The sequence below is a fragment of the Miscanthus floridulus genome, chromosome 6, assembly GCF_019320115.1.
Source record: "Miscanthus floridulus cultivar M001 chromosome 6, ASM1932011v1, whole genome shotgun sequence".
Lineage (NCBI taxonomy): Eukaryota > Viridiplantae > Streptophyta > Magnoliopsida > Poales > Poaceae > Miscanthus > Miscanthus floridulus.
In genome coordinates, this window is record NC_089585.1 from 106,658,152 (window position 1) to 106,683,751 (window position 25,600).

At 45.6% G+C, this 25,600-nt stretch overlaps 2 protein-coding genes and 1 pseudogene across 3 annotated transcripts; 2 read left to right on the forward strand and 1 right to left on the reverse strand.

Annotated features, from left to right (window-relative positions):
- Nucleotides 1–5,589: 5,589 nt before the first annotated feature.
- LOC136460981 (uncharacterized) lies at nt 5,590–7,312 on the reverse strand (annotated as a pseudogene).
- A 243-nt stretch (nt 7,313–7,555) lies between these two features.
- LOC136456506 (reticulon-like protein B1) lies at nt 7,556–9,568 on the forward strand. The gene is made up of 5 exons (XM_066456407.1): nt 7,556–7,906; nt 8,318–8,498; nt 8,624–8,765; nt 8,850–8,919; nt 9,003–9,568. Exons 1-5 carry the CDS (start codon nt 7,693–7,695, stop codon nt 9,167–9,169), a joined length of 774 nt encoding a protein of 257 aa, XP_066312504.1. The 5' UTR covers nt 7,556–7,692; the 3' UTR covers nt 9,170–9,568.
- Nucleotides 9,569–15,738: 6,170 nt separating this feature from the next.
- Nucleotides 15,739–25,388, forward strand: LOC136458947 (polynucleotide 3'-phosphatase ZDP-like). 2 transcript variants are annotated; one of them, XM_066458846.1, is made up of 19 exons: nt 15,739–16,333; nt 16,423–16,458; nt 17,031–17,342; nt 17,423–17,458; nt 17,766–17,828; nt 17,919–17,975; nt 18,593–18,892; nt 18,972–19,007; nt 19,531–19,593; nt 19,685–19,741; nt 19,963–20,016; nt 20,367–20,441; nt 20,595–20,651; nt 20,736–20,812; nt 22,097–22,178; nt 22,336–22,452; nt 23,499–23,623; nt 24,694–24,763; nt 25,117–25,388. In XM_066458846.1, the coding sequence occupies exons 1-19, from the start codon at nt 16,001–16,003 to the stop codon at nt 25,162–25,164; spliced, it is 1,998 nt and encodes a 665-aa protein (XP_066314943.1). In that variant the 5' UTR covers nt 15,739–16,000; the 3' UTR covers nt 25,165–25,388. The 2 variants fall into 2 exon arrangements, with proteins under 2 accessions (XP_066314943.1, XP_066314944.1); XM_066458847.1 differs by having other exon boundaries at nt 20,370–20,441.
- Nucleotides 25,389–25,600: the final 212 nt, after the last annotated feature.

The window sequence follows — 25,600 nt, forward strand, 5'->3', positions numbered from 1 at the left end:
GTCTGACTCTGCGCTAAGCCTATCCAAACCTACTACGTATAAAAATATTAACAATATTTATATCTTCAAATAAGTTTATTATAAAAATATATTCAACGATCTATCTAGTGATACTAATTATGTACTATAAATACTAATATATTTTTTATATATATGGTCTAAGTTAAAAATGTTCGACTCCTCAAAAGCGAGAACCACAATTATTTTGGGACGGGAAAGTATAAAATTATCAAATCCGTGGCACTCCTACCGTCCATGTTACAAATCGTTTTAATATATAGACTGTACCAAAACCGAATACAGGAACCAAAATAAAATATAGAAGGAAACCCAAATGAACGTGTCGGTGTTTCGAACAAACAACAACTAATAAATTTATATTTGTTGTCCGTTAGACTCGGATGGTGTACTAAAGGACATAAGGTTTATACTGGTTCAGACAGAATGTCCCTACGTCCAGTTTGCTGTTGCTCGTGTTATTAGTACCGAAAAAGGTTCGTAGTAGGAGGTACAAATGGTCGAGAGAGGGACAGATCCTAAGTCTCTGATGGAAAGGTCGAAAGGATGCCAAAAGCTCGTTGCTGCTTGGCTGCGTGTTGTATGTGGAATTGATCCCCCCTCTAATGGGGTGCCCTGCCCTTCTTTTTATAGACCAAAGAGGAGCAGGGATTATTGAAAGTGCATTTACCCCCTATGTGGGTTTTGGTGTATTGATGACATCCAAATTAGGGACTAATATGATCATAATGAGATATATTACAGGTATTAGTCACATGACAGATTCAAAGAGTTGATAAAGATGAAATAGTATCCCTCAATTCTTGAAGTTGTAAAGGCGGACGAACTCAAAACGATCTCCAAATGTTTTAATTTTGATTTTAAGTTTAGGATCTGCCTCACTATAAAGATGGATGCAAATTTAGTTGGTCTGAGAAAGATAAAGTGCTCAAGTATTAAAAAAATCAATAGAGAGACACTCTAGCACTTCACGAGCACATAGAATAATTTTCTGTGACTGTCGGTGTCGGAAGTCTCGACGTAAGCCAGAACTTTCGACAGTCAGAAGTCATGACTATTGCCGGTAGTTCTGACTCCCAGTCACTTAGCCTGCGCGGTGACTGTGGACGTCGGAAGTCTCGACCCAAGCCAGAAGTCCCGACACCTATGCTTCTGACTGGCTGGCTGTCTGTGCACATCGAAAGTCCCGACGTTCGTTAGAAGTTTCAACCGTCAGAAGTCTCGATGTTTGCCAGGAGTTCCGACACTGACTTGACCCAAGCCGGTAAAAGCTCTAGTTTGGTTTTGGTGAATTGATGAAACCCTAAGTGCTAACATAGTTTATCAAGTGATCATGAAATAGGTTGCATACTTCATGTGGTGAAGCAAATGAAGATCATAACATGAAGATGATGATTGCATGGTGATGATCAAGTGCTTCGACATGAAAAGAAGAAAGAGAAAAATAAAAAGCTCAAGGCAAATGTATGATTTATAGGAGCTATTTTGTTTTGGTGACCAAGACACTTAGAGAGTATGATCACATTTAGGATTGATAGCCATACTATGAAGAGGGGTGAAACTCGTATTGGAATGCAGTTATCAAAGTGCCACTAGATGCCCTAACTCATTGCATATGCATTTAGGATCTAGTGGAATGCTAACACCCTTGAAATGTTTGTGAAAATATGCTAACACATGTGCACAAGGTGATACACTTGGTGGTTGGCACATTTGAGCAAGGATGAAGAAGTTAGAGGTGAAAAGGACTTAGTCGCGCTGCTCACAGAGTGATCGGACGCTGGGTCACTGAAGCACCGGACGCTTCGGAGCAGTGTCTGGTCGAGTTGTCGGATGGCACAGTGATTAGGGTTAAGCACCGAATGCTGGGCTATGTCCGATCAAGCATGACTAGACACGTCCAGTCGGCAAAAACTAGTTTTGGACCCTTACTGTAAACGACCGGACGCTGAGGGTCCAACGTCCGGTCAGCTCTGTCAGAGCGTCCAGTCAACATTTTGACCGTTGAGATCAAACGTTCACTGTTGAACACAGGAGACACGTGGCCGCCATCGGGCGACCGGACGCTGAGGAGCAGCGTCCGGTCACCTCGATCAGTGCCCAGTGAAGGGGTACAACGACTCTATTTCATGGGGGCTTCTATTTAAGCCCCATGGCCGGTAGAAGCTCATAACTCTTGGCCATTTGCATTGACATAGCAACCTTGTGAGTTTAGCCAAAGCCCTCCCACTCATTTCCATCATAGATTAAATATCTTTGTGAGATTGGGAGTGAATCCCAAGTGCATTGCTTGAGTGATTGCATCTAGAGGCACTTGGTGATTGTGTTTCGCTGCGGATTTCGCTTGTTACTCTTGGTGGTTGCCGCCACCTAGACAGCTTGGAGCAGCGAGGATCGTCGAGCGGAGGTGGTGATTGTCTCTGGCTCCGATCGTGGTGATTGTGAGGGGTTCTTGACCTTTCCCCGATGGAGCACCAAAAGGTACTCTAGTAAATTGCCCATGGATTGTGTGATCCTCATCTTGTGTTGGTTGTGTGGCACCCTATTGAGGGTTTGGCGTGTGATGCCAATTAGCGCGTGAAGCTCCAAGTGAGTGAATCGCCACAACGAGGACTAGCTTGCCGGCAAGCAAGTGAACCTCGGTAAAAATCATTATGTTCATCATTGATTCCGAGGTGATTGGTCTTCATTGTTATTCTCTCTTGTGATTGATTGGCATCTTCCTCGGCAAGGCGGTATAACAATTTTGCTCATACTATTTACATTACCGCAAACTAGTTGTCAAGCTCTTTAGTGTAGATTAGTCATGAGAGCTTGTTGATTTATTTAGTGTGGCTCTTTAGTTAGCTTTTGAGAGCACACTAATTTAGCATAGTGTCATAGCCATTGTGTGGATATATATTGTCTTAACTAGAATTGTGGTAGGTGGCTTGCATTTTAGTAGGCTAGCGCAACATTCGCTTCGCCGTATAATTGTCTAACACATTTGTTAAGTGTTGTTGTAGAATTTTTTTATTAGGCTATTCACCCCCCTCTAGCCATTAGGACCTTTCAGCCGGGAGTCCCGGCATCAAAGGTGTTGGCTGTTTGTTTAACTGTGCACGTCGGAAGTCCCGATGTACGTTGGAAGTTTTGACCATCGGAAGTCCCGACGTTTGTCGGGAGTTCCGACACTGACTTGCACGCGCTGACTTCTGACCCTTTGTAAATAGTGTTTTCTATTAACGTCGGAAGTCCCGAGATCTGCGTCGGAACTTTCGACGTAGATCAGAACGGTTAGATTTTCACTTGAAGTATAAATACTCCTCTCTTTATTTCTACCCGTTATGGACTCACTTATAGCTGACCCACTTCGTGCTCAATAGCTCCCAAGCAACTAAAGCACCCCTCCCTTCCCCCTTTGCTCTAATCTTCGATTCCCTTAGGGTTTTGAGTGAAAGGAGAGTGGATTAAGTGAAAGCATCACTTTGGAAAGCTTGAGCACTTGATTTCTTCATCAAGCTGGTTGTTTTTGCGTCTATTACTCTTAGGGCTTTGCCCCTAGCCGGCTAGGCGTTGCCCAAGAGCTTCCATTTTGTGGAAGAGCCTTAGGAAGTTTATATTACCCTTCGATTTCTTAGTGGAAAGCTCAAGTGACCTTTGTGGTCGCTTTGAGAGAGGCAAGGAGGTGGAAAAGACTCCGACCTTTGTGGTCACCTCAACAACGAGGACGTAGGAGCTCCTTAGTGGGGTTGCCGAACCTCGGGATAAATCCTTGTGTCCCGTGTGCTTGTTGTTGTGATTGCTTGAGATTACTTGTATGCGTTTGTCTCTTTCTCTCTCAAACTTTATTTTAGGGTTTGGACTCGATCTACGGTTTGGAGGCATTGCGGCATCAAGGGAGTGACCCAACATCTTCACCAAACCACTAGGAAGTGAGGTTGTAAGATTATTTATCCGCAAAGTTAAATTTGGCACTGCTTTTGTAGTTCACTTAGGCGTCGGAACTGTTGACGTTTGCGTCGAAACTTCTAACAACGTCGGAAGTTCCGACCCAAACGCTGGGACTTCCGACATTGACTGACAGATTTGAACTTAGCATTTACAGTAAATTTTTAGATATGCCTATTCACCCCCCTCTAGGCATTGTTAGATCATTTCAATTATAGATGGGAGAAAGAGGAAAAAAACCAGAGGGTGGAGAAGGCCCTTCGAAGGAGCCAGGTCTTCCTTTCCCCCTGTGCCTACTCTGCTGACATGGCAGACCATGTCAGGGATGGCATGTTCGCCGATCCTTATAGGGCCGTGCCTTGGCCTCATTCAGCAAGTGGGTACGTCCCATCCCACACTGGCGGACAGTGCGGCGTGCTAGGGAGCCGAGGTGTGACACTACGGGGAGTAGACGGGGAAGTGACCATACGTCCATCCCTGTAGATGATGTGAGTTCTCTCCTGGACTGTAGTGGTTGTCGTATGCCTGTGTTAGTATCCGCGCCCAAGGGCTGATGGCGGCGCCTACAACACTGTAGGACAAAAGTCCACGCCCACAATACTATTCGGGCTCTGCCATGCCTGGGAGGGCTTAATGCGCCCGTCCTGTCGTATCCTGATGGTACCCTCTCGCAGGTGCGCATGGCATGGTCCTCGGTACTGCGGTTGACCTGAGTGTCCTGTCTTGCCTTTTGCTCGTCATTATGAGGGGGCAGGGTGTAGACGTCGGGCGAGGCGGAGCCAGCCCCGGAGCTTAGACATCGGGCGAGGCGGAGCCTGCCCTCGGGGGTCGGGCGAGGCGGAGTCCTGCCCTCGGGAGTCGGGCAAGGCGTAGTCCTGCCCTCGGGGGTCGGGCGAGGCGGAACCAATGTTTCGTCGTTCGGGCAAGAAGTGTAGTACCATCCTTGTCTGACTGGAAGCGTTAATCGTTCGATGATTATTTGCTCCACCTCATTGGGTACCTCGGTATTAGGTCCCCGATAGAACGACTCGAGAAAAAAAACATATATATACTGTACCCAACTTCCATAGTTCCCTATTCTCCCGATTAGTTAGGTAGTTAGGGAGAGATGGAAAAAAGAGAGAAATTTTGGTTGTTTAATAAAGATATAAATATAGATAGATCGAAGGTACAACAATTCGAATTTAAAACTCAACTTGGTAAACAAATAAAAGGAAAATGCCTTCTAAAACTTGTAACACAGATCTACAAATAAAAAACATAGATATTGATAGATTGAAGACAAAATAATTAGAATTCAAAACTCAACTTCTTGGTAGACAAAAAAAAAGAGGAGTTCCAAATATATACGTTGGAGCCCTCTACATTTGGTAAAGTGCAGCCTTTTCTTCTGTCATATAAATGCACTAGATAGAAAAGTAATAATTGAAATTCTATTCTAACAATGCCAAGACGTTATCTGTCTTTAGAGGATACTGTATTTCGCAGATGACTTACATAATTATTACTTCGAACGACATTTTTCCTCGAAATTATACATTTTGGACGTCTAATTAAAAATGGGATATTTAACTTTTTACCATTATTACCAATGACGACTCCTAAGATAGCATCTTTAGGTTTGATGCTACGTTTTTAGCATCAGAGAGAGAAAAACGATACACATTTGCCATTTTTGCTCGCGTGGCACCCCAGGTCTGCTGCCCTTCTCGGATCCGAGTCAGCAGGCCAATGTAAAATGACCGCCCTGCCCCTAGCGTCTGTATTACCCCACGGCCCACTCCACTCTCTCCCATCCTCTCCCATTTCCCCTTTCTCTGGTCCGCGTGCAACGCCCGCCAGCCGCCGCCGCCGCCGCGCACAACACCGGTGGCTGTCTCCTCCTAGCGTGGAGGGGTCCAACGGCTGTCACTGGCGCCGGCCGCCCGCGGAGCTAGGCCGGATGAGCGGGCTTAGGCACACGACGAACCCCGAGATCCCGTCCCCGCTGGCGCCCACGCCAGCACCGGCGCCGGTGCTGCTGCTGCCTGGCCAACGACGGGGTGGGGAACCACCAACTGCTGCTGCTGCCTCCGGGGGACTTAGGCTCCTCGTCCTGCTGCGCTGGTGGCGGCGCCGGGAAGGACGCGGCCGCGGTCAAGTCGGTCGGCATCCGCTTGCCATGGCGGATGATCGACGAGAGCCACGAGGTGGACCGCCGGGGAGGCTCCTTCCTGCCTACCTCTGCTTCCCGTCCGTGCCGCCTACCGCCGCCGAAGATCATTGCCAGGAAGGACCGCCTCGGCGTGGCCTTCCTCTTGCCGCCGCCGGTCTCCGTCCTGGGCTCGGCGGTGGCGCGAAAGGCGACTGTGGCTGCGGCGGGCGGCCCGACCTGCGGCGTGCGAAAGAAGAGGAGTTTCGGCTGGTGTTGGTGGTACCCGGACGAGGAGGAGGTCGCGTAAGCGTAGGCATCGGAGCGCCGGTGTTGCACGTACGGCGAGACGAAGCGCGGGAACGCCGCCCCGGCCCTTTCCTCGGCGTGGCCGTGCTGGTGGTGGCGCCGCGCGGGCAGGTGCAGGGGCGGTGACGGGGGCGAGCCGTCGCAGTTGATGCTTTCGTAGCCTCCATCGCTGCTGGCCTCGGCGGCCTGGGCGCGCTCGACGGCGAGCGCGAGGAGGCGATCGCGGAGGCAGGGCGCGCAGACGGCCACGTGGTTGGCGTAAGGGTGGAGCTTGCACCTTCATATCCCAGCGGTGGGACAGGGACATGTCTCGCGGTGGGGGGCGACGACGGCGACGGCTGGCGGGCGTCGAGCGTGGACCAGTGAAAGAAGAAAGTGGAGTGGATGGGAGAGAGTGGAGTGGGCCGCGGGGTAATACAGATGCCAGGGGCAGGGCGGTCATTTTACATCGGCCTGCTGACTCAGATTCGAGAAGGGCAACAGACCTGGGGTGCCACGCGAGCAAAAGTAGCAAATATGTATCGTTTTTTTCTCTTCGATATTAAAAACATAGCGCTAAACCTAAAGATGCTATCTCAGGAGTCGTCATTTGTAAAAATGGGTCATCTAGAAGGAGCTGGGCCACCAAGTATTTGGAGCCGAATTCAAACCGCGTGATTGCATCCCGAAACTTCTTTTCCCATGCCGGCCCCCACCTACAGTCCACCAGCCGCTCCACGCCGACGGATGCCGTCCTAGGGCCCCTTCGCGCCACGTGTCGAACGGACGATCACGCTTTCCTCGGTATCTCCACCGTCCTCCAGACTTGCTTGCTCTTGGGCCCCGTGTCCGACGACGTGCCCGCGATGCAGGGTTGGAGACGGAGCCTCCCCTGTCCACGACTTTAGGCTTAACCCTTAAGTACCAATCCCGCGGTTACCCCATTTCTACACCCTCATGTGCGGTGTCACTGCCTGTGGGCCTGAATCTGTGCCTGGCGCCTTGATTCGCCGTTAAGCGAAGGGGGTAGGCGGGATCCCTTTCCGTGGGGACACCTACCTGCGTGGATTCAAACGGCACTGGCTCGCATCCAACGGCAGCCGCCCGTTCAAACGGAGGTCGACGGCGAGGATCGCATCAAGCTCCGTTTATAGAACGACTTGGTCCTTGCTACACGCACACGGCGTCTTTGTGTGAGCATAGTACCGCGCAGCAACGAAGGGGAACAAGAAGAACCAGCCAACAAGCTTGCGACTGTGGTTTCTCATCTGAGCGGCTGGCGGCGGCGGAGAAGAGAGAGAGAGAGAGAGAGAGAGGAAGGGAGCATGGCCGACCACAAGGAGGAGCCTGTGCTGGAGTCTGTGATGGACAAGATCACCGAGAAGTTCCACGGCGGGGACTCGTCGTCGTCGTCTGACTCGGACGACGAGAAGAAGAAGGGGTCCTCGTCGGCGTCGGCGGCGGAGGCCGTGAAGGCCAAGATCTACCGCCTCTTCGGCCGCGAGAGGCCCGTCCACTCCGTCCTCGGCGGCGGCAAGCGTAAGCCCCCTTGATTTGTGTACCCTATTCGCTCCTGGTTTTCTCTAGATCCGATCCGATCCGATCTAGTTATATACTGTATGTGCTTGCTCGTGCTACCTTGGACCGCTACTTCTTGCTGCTGCAAAATAGTTCGTCACTTTGTTAGTAAGCTGCTTTATGGTTTGAAACTGAAAAGTGTTTGGACCGTGGTTGTGGCATCTGTAGCGTATTTGCTAAGTAACTTGAAGATTTCTCTTTGACTCGATCCGTTATAGCGGTTAGCGGCGCGGCAGGCTTGTCGTTACCCTTAAACCCTAACATGCTCTGTTCGATCTGGACTTAGGGACGGATCTGGAATGTTTAGCTGTCCACTTGTTTATTAGGGATGTTTGGACTGATGCGGTTATTTCTTTACAAATGCGCTTGCAGCTGCCGATCTTGTCCTTTGGAGGAACAAGAAGATCTCTAGCGGGGTCCTTGCTGGTGCTACGGCCATCTGGCTCCTATTCGAGGTTATGGAGTACCACCTCCTCACCTTGTTGTGCCACTGCCTCATCCTCTCGCTGTCCATCCTCTTCCTGTGGTCCAATGCCTCCACTTTCATCAACAAGTGAGCTTTTGGGCTTCCTAATGTTGAAATGAACTGAACTCATTCTGGAACGGGGCCTGTTCTGATTGCCATGACATGAGCAAAACTTTATAAGATTTTTAATTTATGGCGTTGCTGATTTTCAGGTCCCCACCAAACATTCCTGAGGTGAAAATTCCTGAGGATTTGGCTGTAAATGTTGCACTGTCACTGAGATATGAGATCAACAGGGGCTTTGCTACTTTGAGGGAGATAGGACATGGCCGTGATCTGAAGAAATTCCTAATTGTATGTTGGTTCTCTTTCAGCATTTTGTGCTGAGTGTAAGGAAATTCTTGGTATCGTGCTGATGCCCGGCACTTTTTTCTTCAGGTTATCGCAGGTCTCTGGCTTCTTTCAGTTCTTGGGAGCTGCTGCAACTTCCTGACACTGTTCTATATTGGTAATGACCGTGATTCCTCTGTTACTAACGTTTCTCTTGGTGTTGATTCAAGTTTTGAATGAAATTTTATGCCTCTATTGCAGTCTTTGTGGCACTGTACACTGTACCAGTTCTGTATGAGAAATATGAGGACCAGGTTGATGCCTTTGGTGAGAAGGCTATGATTGAACTGAAGAAGTATTATGCTATTTTCGATGAGAAGTGCCTATCTAAGATTCCAAAGGGCCCCCTTAAGGATAAGAAGCACTAGATTGGTAGTAAGGTACTTGCTATGAATCAACACCTACGTTAAGTCACTACCTGTCACCTCCTCCTCTGAAGGATGGTGCTTGGTCCTGGTCTCTAGTTGATAGTATATAATCTGTATGGGCAACCCTGTTGTGACTGACAGTTGTGTTTTGCTGATCTTTAAAGTCATGTCCGCTGAAAATTGTTGATCTTGTTTTTGGTTTCAACTTTCAGCATAGTTGCCTGGAAGCTTGAAATATATTATGTGCTCTATCAATGTCATGTGAACTTTGTCCTACACCTTTATTATTGACTTGGCGCCTTTTGCAAGTGCTAGGCTAGTGAAGTGTGCACATTTCTGTTCATATGCAATGGTAGTATTTTATTTGATCTAATATGATAATGTGGTCCATTGTCTTGAGGTGTGTGTGCATCCCATATGCGTCATTGCGTTAAAGTTACTTGAGTGAAGGTCCCAGCAGAGGCTTGATCTGAAAGTATGAGAGCTCTCTAACACTATAACCTTCACATATGGACCGTGTCATGTCGTACAATGCCTGAATGTTGCTTGATATTTCACAACATTTCATACCATGTCCACAAATGCACTCAACTATGCAATGTAAATTGTTCAAGTGAGAGTTATATTGGGGGAAGGTCGGGCAGATGCTTGATCTGAAAGTACGAGTGCCTAGTTTACCTTCTCATATGGATTGTACCAGTGTCGTACAATGCTTCAATGCTGCCTATATTTCACTGCATTTCGTACCATGGCCACATACATAGGCACTGAACTATGGCTGATGTCTTGATGTCTTTTGACGTTCGCACTTCTAACAAAGGATACAATCTGAATCTGTCAAGGTTATACAATCTAATAGCAGTGCTTCTAGCTAAATGACATATGCTTGGTTTTTAGCCATTTGGGTTCAAATGACCGGGTCTGTTATTTTGTGACTATCAGAATTATAAATTGTGTGACTGCAATTTAGTTTGGGCAGTTTCAATGGTTACACACCTAAAGTGCAATGCCTTTTCATTTCTGAAATGAAGATTGAACCCCCTTGGTTTGCTTAGTAGGTAAACTAGAGAACTGGCGCGCGAGCGTCTTAATCTGGCCAGTGACCTTAATTTGGATCGGACCATTTGTGTTCGGTGCTAGTTATGTTGTTGCTGCGCCCCTTCGGAATATTGCATTGTCAATGGAGAGAACCAGGCGTCGAGACGTTATCTTTTCTACATTGGAGTTCAGGAACTTATCTCGGCATTACTCTCCTAATATGAAAGGCCATTGTCATCTTGATTTGAAATAGACAGACTTGTAGATTTAACATTCTAAAGTGGTCTTATACTGCTTCATTTGCTATGGACACCTGGAATACCAAAGGGCTATGGACACCTGGAATACCAAAGGGAAATTAGAAGGCAACCATGCATTATGTGCTTTGACACGTCGGCTATATTTTATTTCACTATCAAGTATCAATTTAGAGATGTGCATCTGTAGTGGAATGAATACCATAGTGTAATAGTTAAAGAAACAGTTAAATATAGAACATAGAAGTGCCGAACGTGACCAGCCGGACGCGGCTAATATATTGCGTTGAATTAAAATTAGTGCAAAAAAAATATCTTTGTTCATCTCGGATCACTTTGTAATGCACCTTTGTAGTAACAGGATTGTCCAAGAAAAGAAGAGAACTCGTAGGATTTCAATGATAATGGCCATGGAACTGATTTTTGTAGCGTGAATTGATCCTCACAGGACAACAAATGCTTTATGCTAGGAAATAGTAACAATCGACGAATAGGTTTCGAATGTCTGTCATGGAAAACAGCGTATGTTAAATTTTAGCTGCAACAATCGCGGTATTTTTCCTGCTATCGTTGCTAATGAAGACTCAAGCCATTCATAACTAGAAACTATCTTCACCAACACAGTATTTTTTTTTTCAGAAACCCAAACCAACCATTCTTTCCGTTATTTCTCTCCCTCCTTAGATCCTCTGGCTATTTCCATCGTGTGGCTTCACGTGAACTCCTGACATTTATCTCCTCGCAAGCCTCCAACTTCTGCACGGCGCACCCCTCTGCTTCCGTCGGGCACCACCACCACCTCCTTCGCCACTACGGCGGTGTGCGGGCTCCAAGTGGCGGCAATAGCGGCCGCGCGAGCTCCGTCCGCCAAGGTGCGTGAACTCGGGCCGCGGTGGAGCTGCCCAACATCGACGAGGGGATAGAACGACGTTGCTCCGTAGGCGCTTGGAACGACGACGCGTGGCGCTGAGGTCAAGCACGAGGAGGGCTGGACGCCGACGCGATGCGCACGAGGTCGAGCACGACGAAGCCGCACGGGATCTGGTTGGAGCGGGTAGAAACGATACTGATACGGTGATACCCCAACGCAGATTGGGATCGTTTCTTTGGCCATATAGACATGGTTTCTAATATAGAAATGGTTTCTTCGTTTTATCCTCACTCTCCTCAATAAATCTAGTGCCCTTGAGGCAAGGACATTGGTGTCGTCTAATAGACGATCTCTTACGTTGCCTAATCTTGAGATAATCTAATAGGTAATTCCTACAATAGATTATTTTTTAAGTTATCTCATTATTATTCATGGTTTCTAAAATTAAGAATGTGTCGAATGAATGTTGTGATCGCTTACAAATCTCTACTTTGCAGGCCTATTTATGTCACGCATAGACATTGTTTAATAAATAAAATATGCAGCACGTTTTTGCTTACAAATCTCAACTATGCAGCTTATTTATGTCACGCATAGACATTGTTTAATAAATAAAATATGCAGCACGTTCAAGTGCTTACAGATCTCAATTTGTAGCTTATTTATGTCACGCATAGACATTGTTTAGTAAATAAAATATGCAGCACGTTCAAGTACTTCTTGGCGCACGTATGCAGCACGTTCAAGTGCTTCTTGGCACACGTCTGGAAGGTCACGGCAGCGCGAGAGCTGACGCCACAGACGATAGAGAAAGGAGATTTGGTGTAGGGGATCCTGGGAAGAGAAAAAGGCGCTTCAGGAAACAACGACCAGAGCATACAATGGCGAAGCAGTTGTCTCGTCCAGTGAAAAAATCGTGGATGAGCCCATTGTTTCACGAGACAACGACTTAACACTCTCTCTCCTTCCTATATATTTCACGTCAGCAAAAATCCTAAAACTAGTGATGTGTAGCAATGTACTTGCTCAGTTGCCTCTAAGGCTCGAATTACCATGTAACTATAAGCCTGTAATGCAATAGAAATTAATGGGTCCTGCAAACTGAGCAACAGTCAACACTTTAGAAATCCAGAATGTGGCACTTAGAATTTTTTTTAAATGCATCAGCTGCTTCAGCCGAACGATCGCTAGTCCATTCAATTGTGCAAACTGACAACATATGCTAATAAACTGAAAACCATACTCAAGATGTCCTAGAAAAAAGACAGCATTGTAGTTAATCCACTCAATAGATTTTTAGTGCCCCAAACCCCAACTTTGTTTGATAACAGCCCAGGATCACACCTTGTAGACTTGTAGTACAGCATGTGTAGTTAATCCACTCAAAGTAGGAATCTAGGAATTAAGCCACATTGTCCAGCCATTCACTGTCAAGTGATCCAGAAGACGAGAGTACGAGACTCCATACGCTGCACATTCTGTCGAACATCATCGCTCCATCAATCCGCAAGCCACAAAGGAATGAGAAATTTAACCAAGAAAGAAGGAAAAAGAGCCTGTGGCACTGCAGTAGTAGAGGTGGAATGACTTCAACATTATGCTCAAGCCCTCCCTTTCACATTTGGCACAATGCAGTTGCAGTCGGATATCGTGCAAGACCAAGACGTCGACATGACTGTAGTTGTTTGTTTTGTCACAGTAATTTCCATAGGCGTCCATCGAATTTTCTTCCACAAAGTTACCGTTTTGTTCCAGATTGGACGACGGACGATAGGCCGGACGCAGCAGATCCAACAAGCTGAAGAGAAGATGACTAGAGCTTAATAATCCTTGCAAATGGTTCGAGCTTTCGATGCTTATTACGAGTGGCCTACAGGGATCTCTTGCAATGGAGAATAGCGTCCCTGATAGCACTTTCTTGGCCTAAATCACACAGCTTAGCCTTGGCGCTGCCGGTATGCTGAGGAGCATCCTTCTCCTTCTCCTCCGTCGCCTTCCTCCTCCAGATGCATCTCACCATCTTCCGATAAAAGGGCAGCAAGAACCTAAACGAAATCCACCTGTGCTGCTTAACTCCATCTCCCAAAAGGCGGCAGCCCGAGTTTGCTCATCCTGAACACGACGCCCCTCGCGCTCGCGGTGGTCACCGTGCCATGGCCACCGCGGAGATTGAAAGGCGAAGAGTTATGCGACACGGACTGCCGGGTCGGCGGGTGCTGCCTGCTCGTGGCTGCAGAGGCTATCATCCTCTGAGACGAGTCCAGCGAGAGCGACCGCGTGAGCAACGGCTGCTTACGGGCGGCATGGCCGTCATCCTGGCCATGCTGGCTCGCGAGATGCAGGGGAAGGAGCAGGCCGTCGAGGAACATCTGGTCGGCGACAGCCATCGCCTCGGTCTGCTCGGACACCGATAGCCGGAAGTCAAAACTGCATTGCGACGCCGACGCAGGGTCGACTGCGATGGAGGAGGCTGTGATGTCGCCTTGGACGATGCGCTCCTCGGGCCGGGGCGTTGGTTTGCTGGTCGGCCAGCTGTACGAGAAGCTGCCGACTTCGGGAAGAAGAGAATAATATGAGGTGGTGTGATCCTGATCCATTGGTGGTGATGTGGTGGAAGCTCTCTGTCTCTGAGATGGCCATGCATATGGGAGGAGGAGCTGGGGATGTTAGAAAAAATGGGTGGCAAGAAACAAAGAGAACAATCAAACAAACAAGAGGCGACGTGTTAGCATTGCATGGAAGCAACCTCGCTGAAATGGCTCGGCCGGGTCGCTCTCGTGTGACGCTATCCACAGTGACAGGCCGTGAACCAGTCAGCTAAAGTGTCTGTTCAGACTTACATCCTCCCTATGTCCCAAAATATTTGTCGTTTTCGTTTTTCGAGAAATAACTTTGACAAAATATATATTAAAAAATATTAATATTTATGATACATAATTAGTATCATTGAAAAGATTTTTTAATCTAGTTTTTTAATAAATTTATTTAGAGATATAAATGTTACGCGTATTTTTTTATAAATCAAGTCAAACTTGCGGTATGGAAACATTAGGATAAACGGGCCTTTTCAAATGAGCCCATCTTGAAACCCATAGTCTAGGAGCAAGAAGTCCTGTTACAAGTTGCCAAGTACGATCGGACAGCGCAGGTTTGTTCTTCCTCATCCTCGTCTCCTCGCGCAGCTGACTCTTTCCGCTCTGGAGCAGCAGTGGCTCATGCGGCAGAAGCGAAGCTACGGGCGCGTTTGGTTAGCTTCTCAGATGAGCCAGGATGTATCTGGGCAGCCAGGCTGAAGGTAGCCAGGCCGAGCGCATGCACATGGCCGGTGTTTGGTTATCGTACTCACAGAGCCTGGCTATTCGGAGATTTCGTTTAGTTCACTGCATGCTAGCATCGGCTGTCTCACTGACATGTCCCGTTTGCATGCTTGCTGTGCTCGCGCGAGCCTGGCCGCGGAGGAACGAGGATTTTTGACGTATGACTGTATGAGTTGAGCCTGGCTCACGAGGGAATCTTGCACCGCATGGGACAGGCCCCAACCTCCCACCAGCCAACCAAACGCTCGGAGCTGCATCCGTAGAGGCGCCCTGGGCTGCGGCTCCACCCACTTCTGATTAGTACTAACCTTTAGAATTGACAGCTTATGCAATGCACCCGCTCCACAGAAACTTCTGCACGCCCTTGTCTCAAACTCACGCTCGAATTGGCGGAGAATGTGCTGCAGGCTGACTAGCTAAGCCGTGTCCCAGCACCAAAAACCGAACATGCTGACCTAGTACCTGAAGGTGGCTTCAAACGAGTAAGAGCAACACAGGCACGGGAAGCAACACACTCTGATCTAATCCATTGCTCGTGCTTCCCTTCTCTTCTATTCTTATTAGTCATGGTTCGCTAGTCGCCAATTACACCCTTAATTACTCCTCGGAAGGGCTCAACAGACTGCCGGTGGCGCCCTTCAAGTCTTCAACAAGTTCACATCTCGCAATCTATCAAAGTACCAAAGCCAAAGTGCAAAATGGACTACAGGTTGACAGCCACAAAACAAGAGCTACAAGCCTACAAGTGCACAAGAGCTACAAGTACACAATTCTTGTTCTCACCACAAACCGCCAACAGGACAGCCACAAAGAGAAGAAGAGAGCATGCACAAGTTCACAACTAATGTACACACGTAAACAAAATAGAGGTGATAATGAGGTACTCAATAATTAGTAAAATGGATCCCAAATGAGGTGTGCCTCTTGCCTGGGCCAGCCGTGCCAACTGCCGTGCGCCCGTGCCTGTGAGGTGTGCGCCGTCTGCGCCCGCTCGCGTGATGGTGAGGAGCAGCCGCGCACGCACACCGCGGCCGCCCGATGCAAAGCCTGCGCCGCGGCTGCCAGATTCGCGCCAGCCGCCGCAGACTCCCAGAACCAGAGTACCTCCTGGCCAGGCCACTGGCCAACACAGCTGCGAGACCGCGACACGACTCGCGCTGCCCAACACCTCTTTCTTCCCGCCGGATTGACGGAATCGATCGCTCCCTCCGCTCCCACCGCCCACCACCAGTCCACCACACCACGGTATCGATCCCCGCGCCGGCCGGCCGCCCGCATCCACCGCACAAAACCCTAGCCATCGCCGCACCCTCACCCGCCATCATAAACCCCGTGCTCCCCACCTCGTATGCTCGTTGTCCCCTTCTCCTACCTCCGCATTGCGCGAAACCCCATCCGCCTCCGCCTTCTCCTCCCCGCCTCCGCTGCTCGCGTCACCCGTCTCGCCATGTCGACCACGCCGCCGGCGGCGGCTACCATATCCGTCGAGTATGCCAAGTCCGGGCGCTCAACCTGCAAGGGTTGCAGCGGGGCCATCGCCTCCGGGGCGCTCCGCCTCGGCGCCTCTGCGCGCGACCCCCGTGGCTTCGACGCCACCAAGTGGTACCACGTCTCCTGCTTACCCTCCTCGTCGCACCCGCTCGGCCCCATCGAGGGTATCAAGGGGTTCGACTCCGTTAAGGTTCGCTCATTGGGTGGTTAGTTTCGTGACGTTCGTCATCTCATTCTGTGTTGTTCTGGGGATTAATACGTGGGGCTTTGGGATTGCAGGACCATGATCGTGAGGAATTGCGAGAGCTAGAGAAGGTAATGCGCCCTTTACTCGTTGCAATGGTTGTTTAGCCACGTAGCTTTGCTACAGATTTGGGTAATGTAGAATAGTTTTGACAAAATTTGTGGTTAATAATGCCGAGTAAAGAAACACCATATATGTACAATTCATTCCTAACATTTTCCCACTCTGTGGCACCCCTGCTTGTAGAATGATGTGTTTATAGTCAGATAAGCGTGTGATAAATCAAATAGAATGGACCACACTGAATCTCTTGTTTGAACAGCAGCACTTGGATGATTAACTGATGATTAGTGTTTTTTTGTCAGCGATCCCATATTTAGCAAAACAACATAAGTGATTCAATTTTTTGGGGCAAATCTTTACCGACTCCGAAGGGCGGGCCTGGTGCAAGCGGTAGAGTCTTACCGCCTGTGACCGGAAGGTCCCAGGTTCGAGTCGTGGTCTCCTCAGCATTGCACAGGCGAGGGTAAGGCTTGCCACTGACACCCTTCCTCAGACCCTGCACAGAGCGGAGCTCTCTGCACTGGGTACGCCCTTTAAATCTTTACCGACTCCCATAACAATGAGAACAACTCATTTTCAGAATCATAAAAGAGACAATACTGCAGTCAGCCCTTTGGAGGAACCAAGTCCAAAGAAAGCAAGGATTCAGATGTCTTCACCTGCAGAGGGGGTGCCAGATAAGGTAACCGTCTCTGTTGAGTATGCGAAGTCTGGCCGCTCTACCTGCAAGGGCTGCAGTGAGAATATTGCCAAAAGTGCCCTCCGCCTTGGTGCCTCTGTTCATGATCCCCGTGGCTACGAAAATACCAAGTGGTATCATGTTGTGTGCTTCCCTACATCATCATACCCATTATTTCCAATGGAGAATCTGAAGGGGTTTGATTCAATCGAGGTATGTGCCTTTTATTTTGCAAAGCTTTTGTGATTTGTTTTCCATATGGAGACTAATTTGTAGATTTGAGTTGCATGCAGGATCATGACCGTGACAAGTTGCGCAAGTTGGAGGAGGTAACAATCTGTCACTTATACAGAATACAGCTAGCTTTAAATCACATGTCACTCTTACTATGAAGTATGTAGTGCAGGTGTGCTCACTAGTTTTTAGATTTTGTAAATATGGAAAATTGTGGCCTTTGTTTTAGTACACAAAAGGAAGATGAAGGATTCTTTCCTCAACCAAAAACCTTGGAGTTGTAAAATGATGCATTCACTTTACAGTTCAGTCTAGTTTGTCCCGTCTGTTTTGTTAATATTTTTTTGAATTGTGGTATTTTGTGTTTGATTTCTTAGTTAAATTCACCATATTCGTTTTCAGAATCACAAGAGCGATGGAAATGCGGCTGATGTATTGAATGAGTCAAATCTGAAGAAAGAAATGGTTAGACTTCAATATGAGCATTTTGGAGTTGACTCTAGCCCCTAAAGCACCTTTTGATGTATTCTTTCTGCATTGCTCCATTTCTTTTAGCCTCACAGCGTGGAGGACTCGAAAGAAGGTGCTGAAAAGGATCTGGAAGGAATAAAGGTGATCACATGTACTAGAACTGCTGCTAAGCATTTTGATAGTATCTATAGAGAAGGCACGCACAAAAGATTTAACAATATAGTCAAAATGGCTGGAGTGATAAAATAATTCTGCCAGCCTGCCACTTAGTTGCCTGTTTAATCTTTTCAAAACATATGAATTGTCTTATATTGGAGTTTTATGTACAAGTCATTTCCAACATTTGCCCACTTTATGGCACTCCTGCTTGTAGAATGATGTGTGTATAGTTGGATAAGCGTGTGTGAAGTGCATAAATCAAATAGAATGGACCACACTGATTCTCTTGTTTGAACAGCAGCACTTGGAGGATTAGTATTTTTTTTCCTGATCCCATATTTAGCGAAATATGAAGGGCGGGCCTGGTGCAAGCGGTAGAGTCTTACCGCATGTGACCGGAAGGTCCCAGGTTCGAGTCGCGGTCTCCTCGCATTGCACAGGCAAGGGTAAGGCTTGCCATTGACACCCTTCCCCAGACCCCGCATAGAGCGGGAGCTCTCTGCACTGGGTACGCCCATATTTAGCGAAATAACATGAGTGATTCAAATTTTTTGGGGCAATCTTTACCGACTTCCATGATGATGAGAACTCATTTTCAGAATCATAAAAGAGACAATACTGCAGTCAGCTCTTTGGAGGAATCAAGTCCAAAGAAAGCAAGGATTCCTGCGGAGGGGGTGCCAGATAAGGTAACTGTCTCTGTTGAGTATGCAAAGTCTGGCCGCTCTACCTGCAAGGGCTGCAGCGAGAATATTGCCAAAGGTGCCCTTCGCCTTGGTGCCTCTTTTCATGATCCTCGTGGCTACGGAAATACCATGTGGTACCATGTTGCGTGCTTCCCTACATCATCATACCCATTATTTCCAATGGAGAATCTGAAGGGGTTTGATTCAATCGAGGTCTGAGCCTTTTATTTTGCAAGCTTTTGCGATTTGCTCTCTTTATGGAAACTAATTTGTTGATTTGGGTTGCATGCAGGATCATGACCGTGACAAGTTGCGCAAGTTGGAGGAGGTAACAATCTGTCACTCATACAGCTAGCTTAAGGGCACATTTGCTGGCCTTGCCACCTCTTGCTTTGCCTGGCTTTGCAACAAACACAGCGTTTGGTAGCTTTGCTGGTTCCCTCGGTTTCTGAGCTTTCAAAGATTTTTCTTGCCAACTAAAAAGTGAGCCAAAACTGCTCTCTCACGCTGGCAAGCCTAGCCTTACTGGGTGAGTTGAGGTTAGCTGGATGGGTAAAACAACCAAACGTGCCCTAAATCACGTGTCATTCTAACTATGAAGTATATACCTGCAGGGTATGCGTATGCTCACTAGTTTTTAGTTTTTGTAAATATGGAAAAGTGTGGTCTGTGTTTTAGTCCATGAAAGGAAGATGAAGGATTCTTTCCTCAACCGAACCCCTTGGAGTTGTAAAACAATGCGTTTACTTTACAGTTGATTCCAGTTCATACTGTCTATTTTATAATATTTTCTGTGAATTGTGGTATTTTATGTTTGATTTCTTAGTTAGATTCACCACATTCGTTTGCAGAATCACAAGAGTGATGGAAATGTGGCTGATGAATTGAATGAGTCAAATCTGAAGAAAGAAATGGTTAGACTTCAATATGAGCATTTTGGAGTTGACTCTAGCCCCCTAAAACACCTTTTGATGTATCTTTCCTGCATTGCTTAATTTCTTTTAGGCTCACAGCATGGAGGACTCAAAAGAAGGTGCTGACAAGGATCTGGAAGGAGTAAAGGTGATCACTTGTACTAGAACTGCTGCTAAGCATTTGATAGTATCTATAGAGAAGGCATGCACGAAAGATTTAACAATATAGATGTCGAAAGATCATGCTTACAATCGAATCAATCTGCAGCAATATGTGCTACAGGAGGACGGAAGTCGTAAAAAGTCAGTGAATTAATAATGTTGTATAAGTAACATGTCTGTCACTCCTCATTACTTGATTTCATCTAGGTTCACTGCATGGGGGAATCTGAAGGTGCTGAAAAGAACCTGGAAGAAGCAAAGGTGATGTGTGATCTGAATATCTGATGTTATGATGCTTTCGGTTTTGGACTCTATGTACCTTTGATGATAACTATGGAGAATGCAAACACACAAAAATTTGATGGCAACTCGCCAACTCTGTTTTCGAATACAGCATTTAGATTTATTTATTCAATTTTGAAAACTCTTAGTTCTGTGGTTTTCCTGTATGTTGTCAGTCATTAGAGTAGTTTCCTTCAAGTCTGGCACTCAGCCAGGCTGTAAATACTTTCCTTCTATTATGAATCGGTAAATGACTGGCATATTTTCTTCAAAAAAAAAAAAACCTGCCGCAAAGCTCAACATCTGATTCTTCTTCTTTTTTCTCCTAGAAGTTACCTGCAGGGAACAGGACGATTGGTCCATCGATATCCTTTTCACTTTCTGATATCAAGAAAGAATACAAGGTAACCTTGTCATTCTTAACTACTCCTGTCCTTAGGCTGCTGCTGCTGCTGCTGCTAAGAGTTATGCTCCCTATATCTTGCCATGCCTTTTTTTTTGTGCAAGCATGTTATTGAATTGCTACATATTCACCTTCTTTCTGTCTGTTGATGTAGGATGCTACCCTTCCTGCTCATTGGAAGGTTTTTGATACAGTTATCTTCCGTGAGCAGGTGTGTTGATACCTATGTCAGACTGTTTCTGGTTGTAAGGTCCTAATTTTTTATTAAAAAAACTTCCTTTCAATTGTTGTTCAGGAAGATGGCCTTCATGCTTCATCTAAGATTGCTGCATTTGATTTTGATGGATGCCTTGCCAAGACCAGTGTGAGGAGGTATTGTGTTTCATAAGATATACAAGCTGGTTTCACTCTAAATGGTATTCTAGATGCTTCCACTGTGAATATTATTTCCCCTATTCGGTTTTTATTATGGAGACACATTTGAATTGATTTAGTAAATAAAGGCTTTAAATTACTGATTTATTTCTTGAACAAGATCATAACATTAAGAAGAAAAGAAGGGGGTAAGAACAATAAACGAGAATAAACGACCTCGACCTATGGAAAGGTGGTGGCCCTATTCACCATTTGGTGCAAGGGCACGGAGAAAGGTAATGCCCTTGGACCCCAGCCACACCCCAATCCAATAGCTCCTCTCTAGCAGCCTAAGGCCCCAACTGGATTAGGAGAGGCACCATCAAAGACACAACGATTGCAGTACTTTAAAACCATCCAGGCTCCCAGAATAACGATGGAATTAAGTCCTTTCTTTATGTGACCACTTATTCTTTCTTAGCCCAAGGCTTTAAATTACCGAGTTGTGTAATTAAAGTTAGTCTGAAGTTCCTGCAGTTGGATAAAGAGGAATTGTCAGACATTGCCATCTATTAATAAATTAGTACTAACTAAACGTATAGCATTATACATTTGTAAAAAATGTGAATGCCAATAAATTGGAAAACTGGGCGATCCTGAATTCAATGCAAAGCATTCATGGCATATGATTTTCACTTCTGGGTATTCCTAGGGAAACCTGTAGACATCCACATAGTAATTTTGAAGAGCATTGGTCTCTTAGATTTCAACTTCTCTTAAAAACTAGACCCCTAGGGGAAAGGCCTCCCATGAGGCATTGCTTTAAGAAGAGGATCTCAACACTGGGCTGCCCAGGAACATGGCATTGCACAATGAGGCTCTTTTTTGTGAGACTACAGGGTTTGAACCCTGGTTGGTGGCGTCACAACTGGGCATACCTCTGTGCTATCAGTGTGTTATCAATTTCTCATTTCGAGGTCCCTTCATTTGTCAACCTTTTCCTTTGGTGTCCTTAACTAATAAGCCAGATATCTTTACAAGCAAAAGCGTCAACTGTCTATAAGCGTCTCTATGGAAAATATTGACACCAGACCAACCTAGAGTTTAGCCATGAAATGTATTATGCTTGGCTTTTCGATGACCTCTATCATAATGATTAAGAGCCCTCTTATGGCTTATTGTTGCGATGTTCTCCCTAGTTGATGATTTCTTACATGTCAAGTTTCTGATTTGGAATACTTTCTGACCGCTGTTGCTATAATAAGAACTTGGTTGATATTTTTCAACCTACTGCTTGTGCAGGGTTGGTGCAGACCAGTGGTCTTTACAGCATAAATCAATTCCAGAAAAATTGCAAAGACTGTACAATGATGGTTACAAGCTGGTTAGTAGGTTTCTTTTCACCAGTTCTTTTAAATCCTTCACTTCTCGTTTTAATTTGGTAAATTTGTGTTTTTATGTTCTGACATATATATCTTAATTAATGTAATTAATTATGTAGTGCTTTGATTTTGGTGGCTTATACTGTATGTTGTTTTTAGGTCATATTCACCAATGAGTCAAACATTGAGCGCCATAAGAACAAGCGGCAGCAAGCTGTTGACTCCAAAGTTGGTCGCCTTGATAACTTTATTGAATGTGTTAAAGCCCCTATTCAGGTATGCTGTAAACTTGTTTTCTTTATCTCAAATCTGAGCAGCCATTCAAATAAAAAAGGAATAAAGAAATATATCTGTTATTTTAGTTCCTGATAACTGAAATGGGCATTGCCCTATAACTTTAAATCACTTGATCTTATTTACAGTCTGTTTGTGGCTGCTGTGCTGTGCAGTACTAACTATTTTTCTAAAGATGCCATAGAAAAGCAGTTGTAAAAAAAATTATACCTTGTTTAGGAAACCAAATTAAGTTTTAAACTCAGTTATACCACTGTTGTCTCTGTCACACTTGGTGAATCCCATTGTATCTATTTTTGCAATCTAAATTATCCAAAATAACTTCGTCAACTAAGATTATGAAAAACAGTTCCGGCAAACAATATTATTGCAGCTCACCTTAATGCCAAATGTAACTTTAGTCTGCTATTTTTTAAGACACACAAACATAGAACCCGGAATACCTTTTTTTTTTTCTGTGATACTATGCTCAGAATCATGAAACTTGTGCTCTGGAGATGTAAAATATCTATGATATTTCAAGATTGAGTTCCGAGTATTCAATTCTTTACCAGTGGATACAGCATTCCAGTTTGTGGAAAAACATAGGTCAAGTACATTTTATTAGAATGTCACTACAAGAGGAGTGGGCATAGCGCTGATACTTGAGTCGCTGAGGTATCTGGTTTAGCTTATTTGGACCAAAAAGCACTGATGCTCATTATCATCTGGGGGTTCTTGTTATGCTCTTTATTTTTATTTTGTTGGTCCCTACCTCCACCACCCAAAAGGAAGACTCTGCTCCAGGACTCACGGTCTCCATAGTCTGAGTTTGCTCAAATAGGTCTTAAGTTTGCCTTTTCAGGTTGGGTCATGCCCTTTTAGGCCTTGAAGTTCATCCCTAAACCAAGGGGATTTGAGGGGATTGAGGGGGCAGTCCCCTCCATTCCCTCTCAATCCCTTTGGTTTGGGGATCAAACGAACAAGGCTCTGCGTGTTCGAGAACAAAAGGTAGTTCTATAATTGATTAATTTGATTTGCACCTGCAGGTTTTCATTGCTTGTGGTTTAGGGAAAGGAAAAGATATTCCAGATCCATACCGCAAACCAAATCCTGGAATGTGGTGGTTGATGGCTCAGCATTTCAATTCTGGAATCGAAATTGACATGGATCGGTAATCACCTATTCTCAGATAATTTTTCAGATTTTAAGAACCACGCCCTTTGGCAGAGTCATATAACAGTTTGAAAAAAAAACTGCACCTCTCTTTGAATGAAATTACACAAATATACACTTTAATTCGTGGTCAATATTTAATCGGCTGGAAACCTGGAACCACTCACCTGTTTCACAACCTTACTCCTGTTTCTGTTTGTTGATATGGAAGTAGCTTTCATGCAGGATAAGGGCTGACATGTTAGTGGATTGCAATGGTGTGCACATAAAAAAAAATATACACGTTTCGTAAGTATGTTATTTGGCATGGTTTGAATGTGTCTGCAGACTTCAGCACATATGCTTGCAAGTAGCAGGCATTGATGTGCCTTGCCTTGGAGGGTCTACCTAATCCCAATCACAAGGAATGGTTCACGATGACGCTTGTGTCAAGCCTTAGTAATTTCTTTGGATTTTTGCCCTATATATTGAAAATAAAGCAATGTTAGATGATAAGGGTAGGAACCTGTGGGGTCTTTCAGATGTTGCGATAGATTTGAGCTTGAAATAACTGCAATCATAGATTTGCAATGCTTTTGATGAGGACTGCTGCTTTGTTGCTTTGACCCTGTAGTTCTCCAGTCGACGTCACAATACAATAGTACATGCTTTACTTGCTAACATGCATGTAAGTAGCACAATATGTTTATAATATATGATTTATATGTGGACAATGTTATTATGTTGTTGTAAGATACCCAGTGTTGACCACCTCTCCTAGGTGGTTGGCTGGTTGCCACACGGGAACATGTATTACAGGATTAGAGATGGGCTAAACCCACACGGAAAAAGGAGCCCAGACCAATTTACCATCCACTCATTTATAGGTTATAGGCTTGATCAAGCCTAAATAGGACAGACGTTATTTTCTATTTAATTGAATAATAGGTGACTAGCAATCCCCACCTTGGCCTTGTGGATTAAGCTTTTGGTCACACTTGGGAACACAGTAAAACAACCCCCTTATTTTTCTATTTGATGCAAAGTTATCCAGAAGCTCCTCTTCTGACATGTGCCCTATTATTACAGATCTTTCTATGTCGGTGATGCTGCTGGGAGAGAGAAGGATCATAGTGACGCAGATATAAAATTTGCTAAGGTATGAAAATTCCTGTTTACCTGTAGCAATCAGCAAGCATTTTCCTCCATTGGATTCAAACAAATTGGAAGGCCTCTTGCACTTTACTTGTAATTCAGAGAAATATAACAACCTGGTTTACAAGGATTATGTAAAGCAGCCAAGGTAGTTAATACGAATCTGATACCGTTTATAACTTGCAGAGCTGGGTTTAAACCTTTTCTATCTATTGGAAGTTAACATTACGTGGATGCTATGCTACTTCTGGCATAGTTTCAGTCAGTCTTATTCGTAGTTTGTTATGCTTTCCCTTTCTCATGTTTGGGAAAGCCAGAAGCCTTTCATCAGCTGACATCTGGTTTTTCATGTCATAGGCCATCGGTCTCAAGTTCCATGTTCCCGAGGAATACTTCGGTTGCTAGTAAGATGGTTACACTAGTAAGATGGTTACCAGCTTCATTCTGGTATCAATATTGTGGCTATTCTGGTATGGTGATCTACATGTCTGTTATAGACCAGCTTCATTGACGCCTAGTAAGATGGTTACACTACGTCGTTTAGTGTTTGGATGCTATCAATATTGTGGCTATTCTGGTATGGTGATCTACATGTCTGTTTAAACCGTCAAATAATATCGTAGTTATTCTGATGTGGAATTGTAGCGCCAAGTTGCTGACACAATTGAGAAAACTCAACTCTCTATAATGTAGAGGGGTTGAGGCAATCAGGTACTAATCTAATTCAGTGTTACGAGGATCAGCCATAGTGCTGGTAATACGATCATGCTTAGATAGTCAGATCGGTGGATCAATCCATCTACGCCTGTTTAGGTCACGAGCCATGGCGTGGCAATAATGG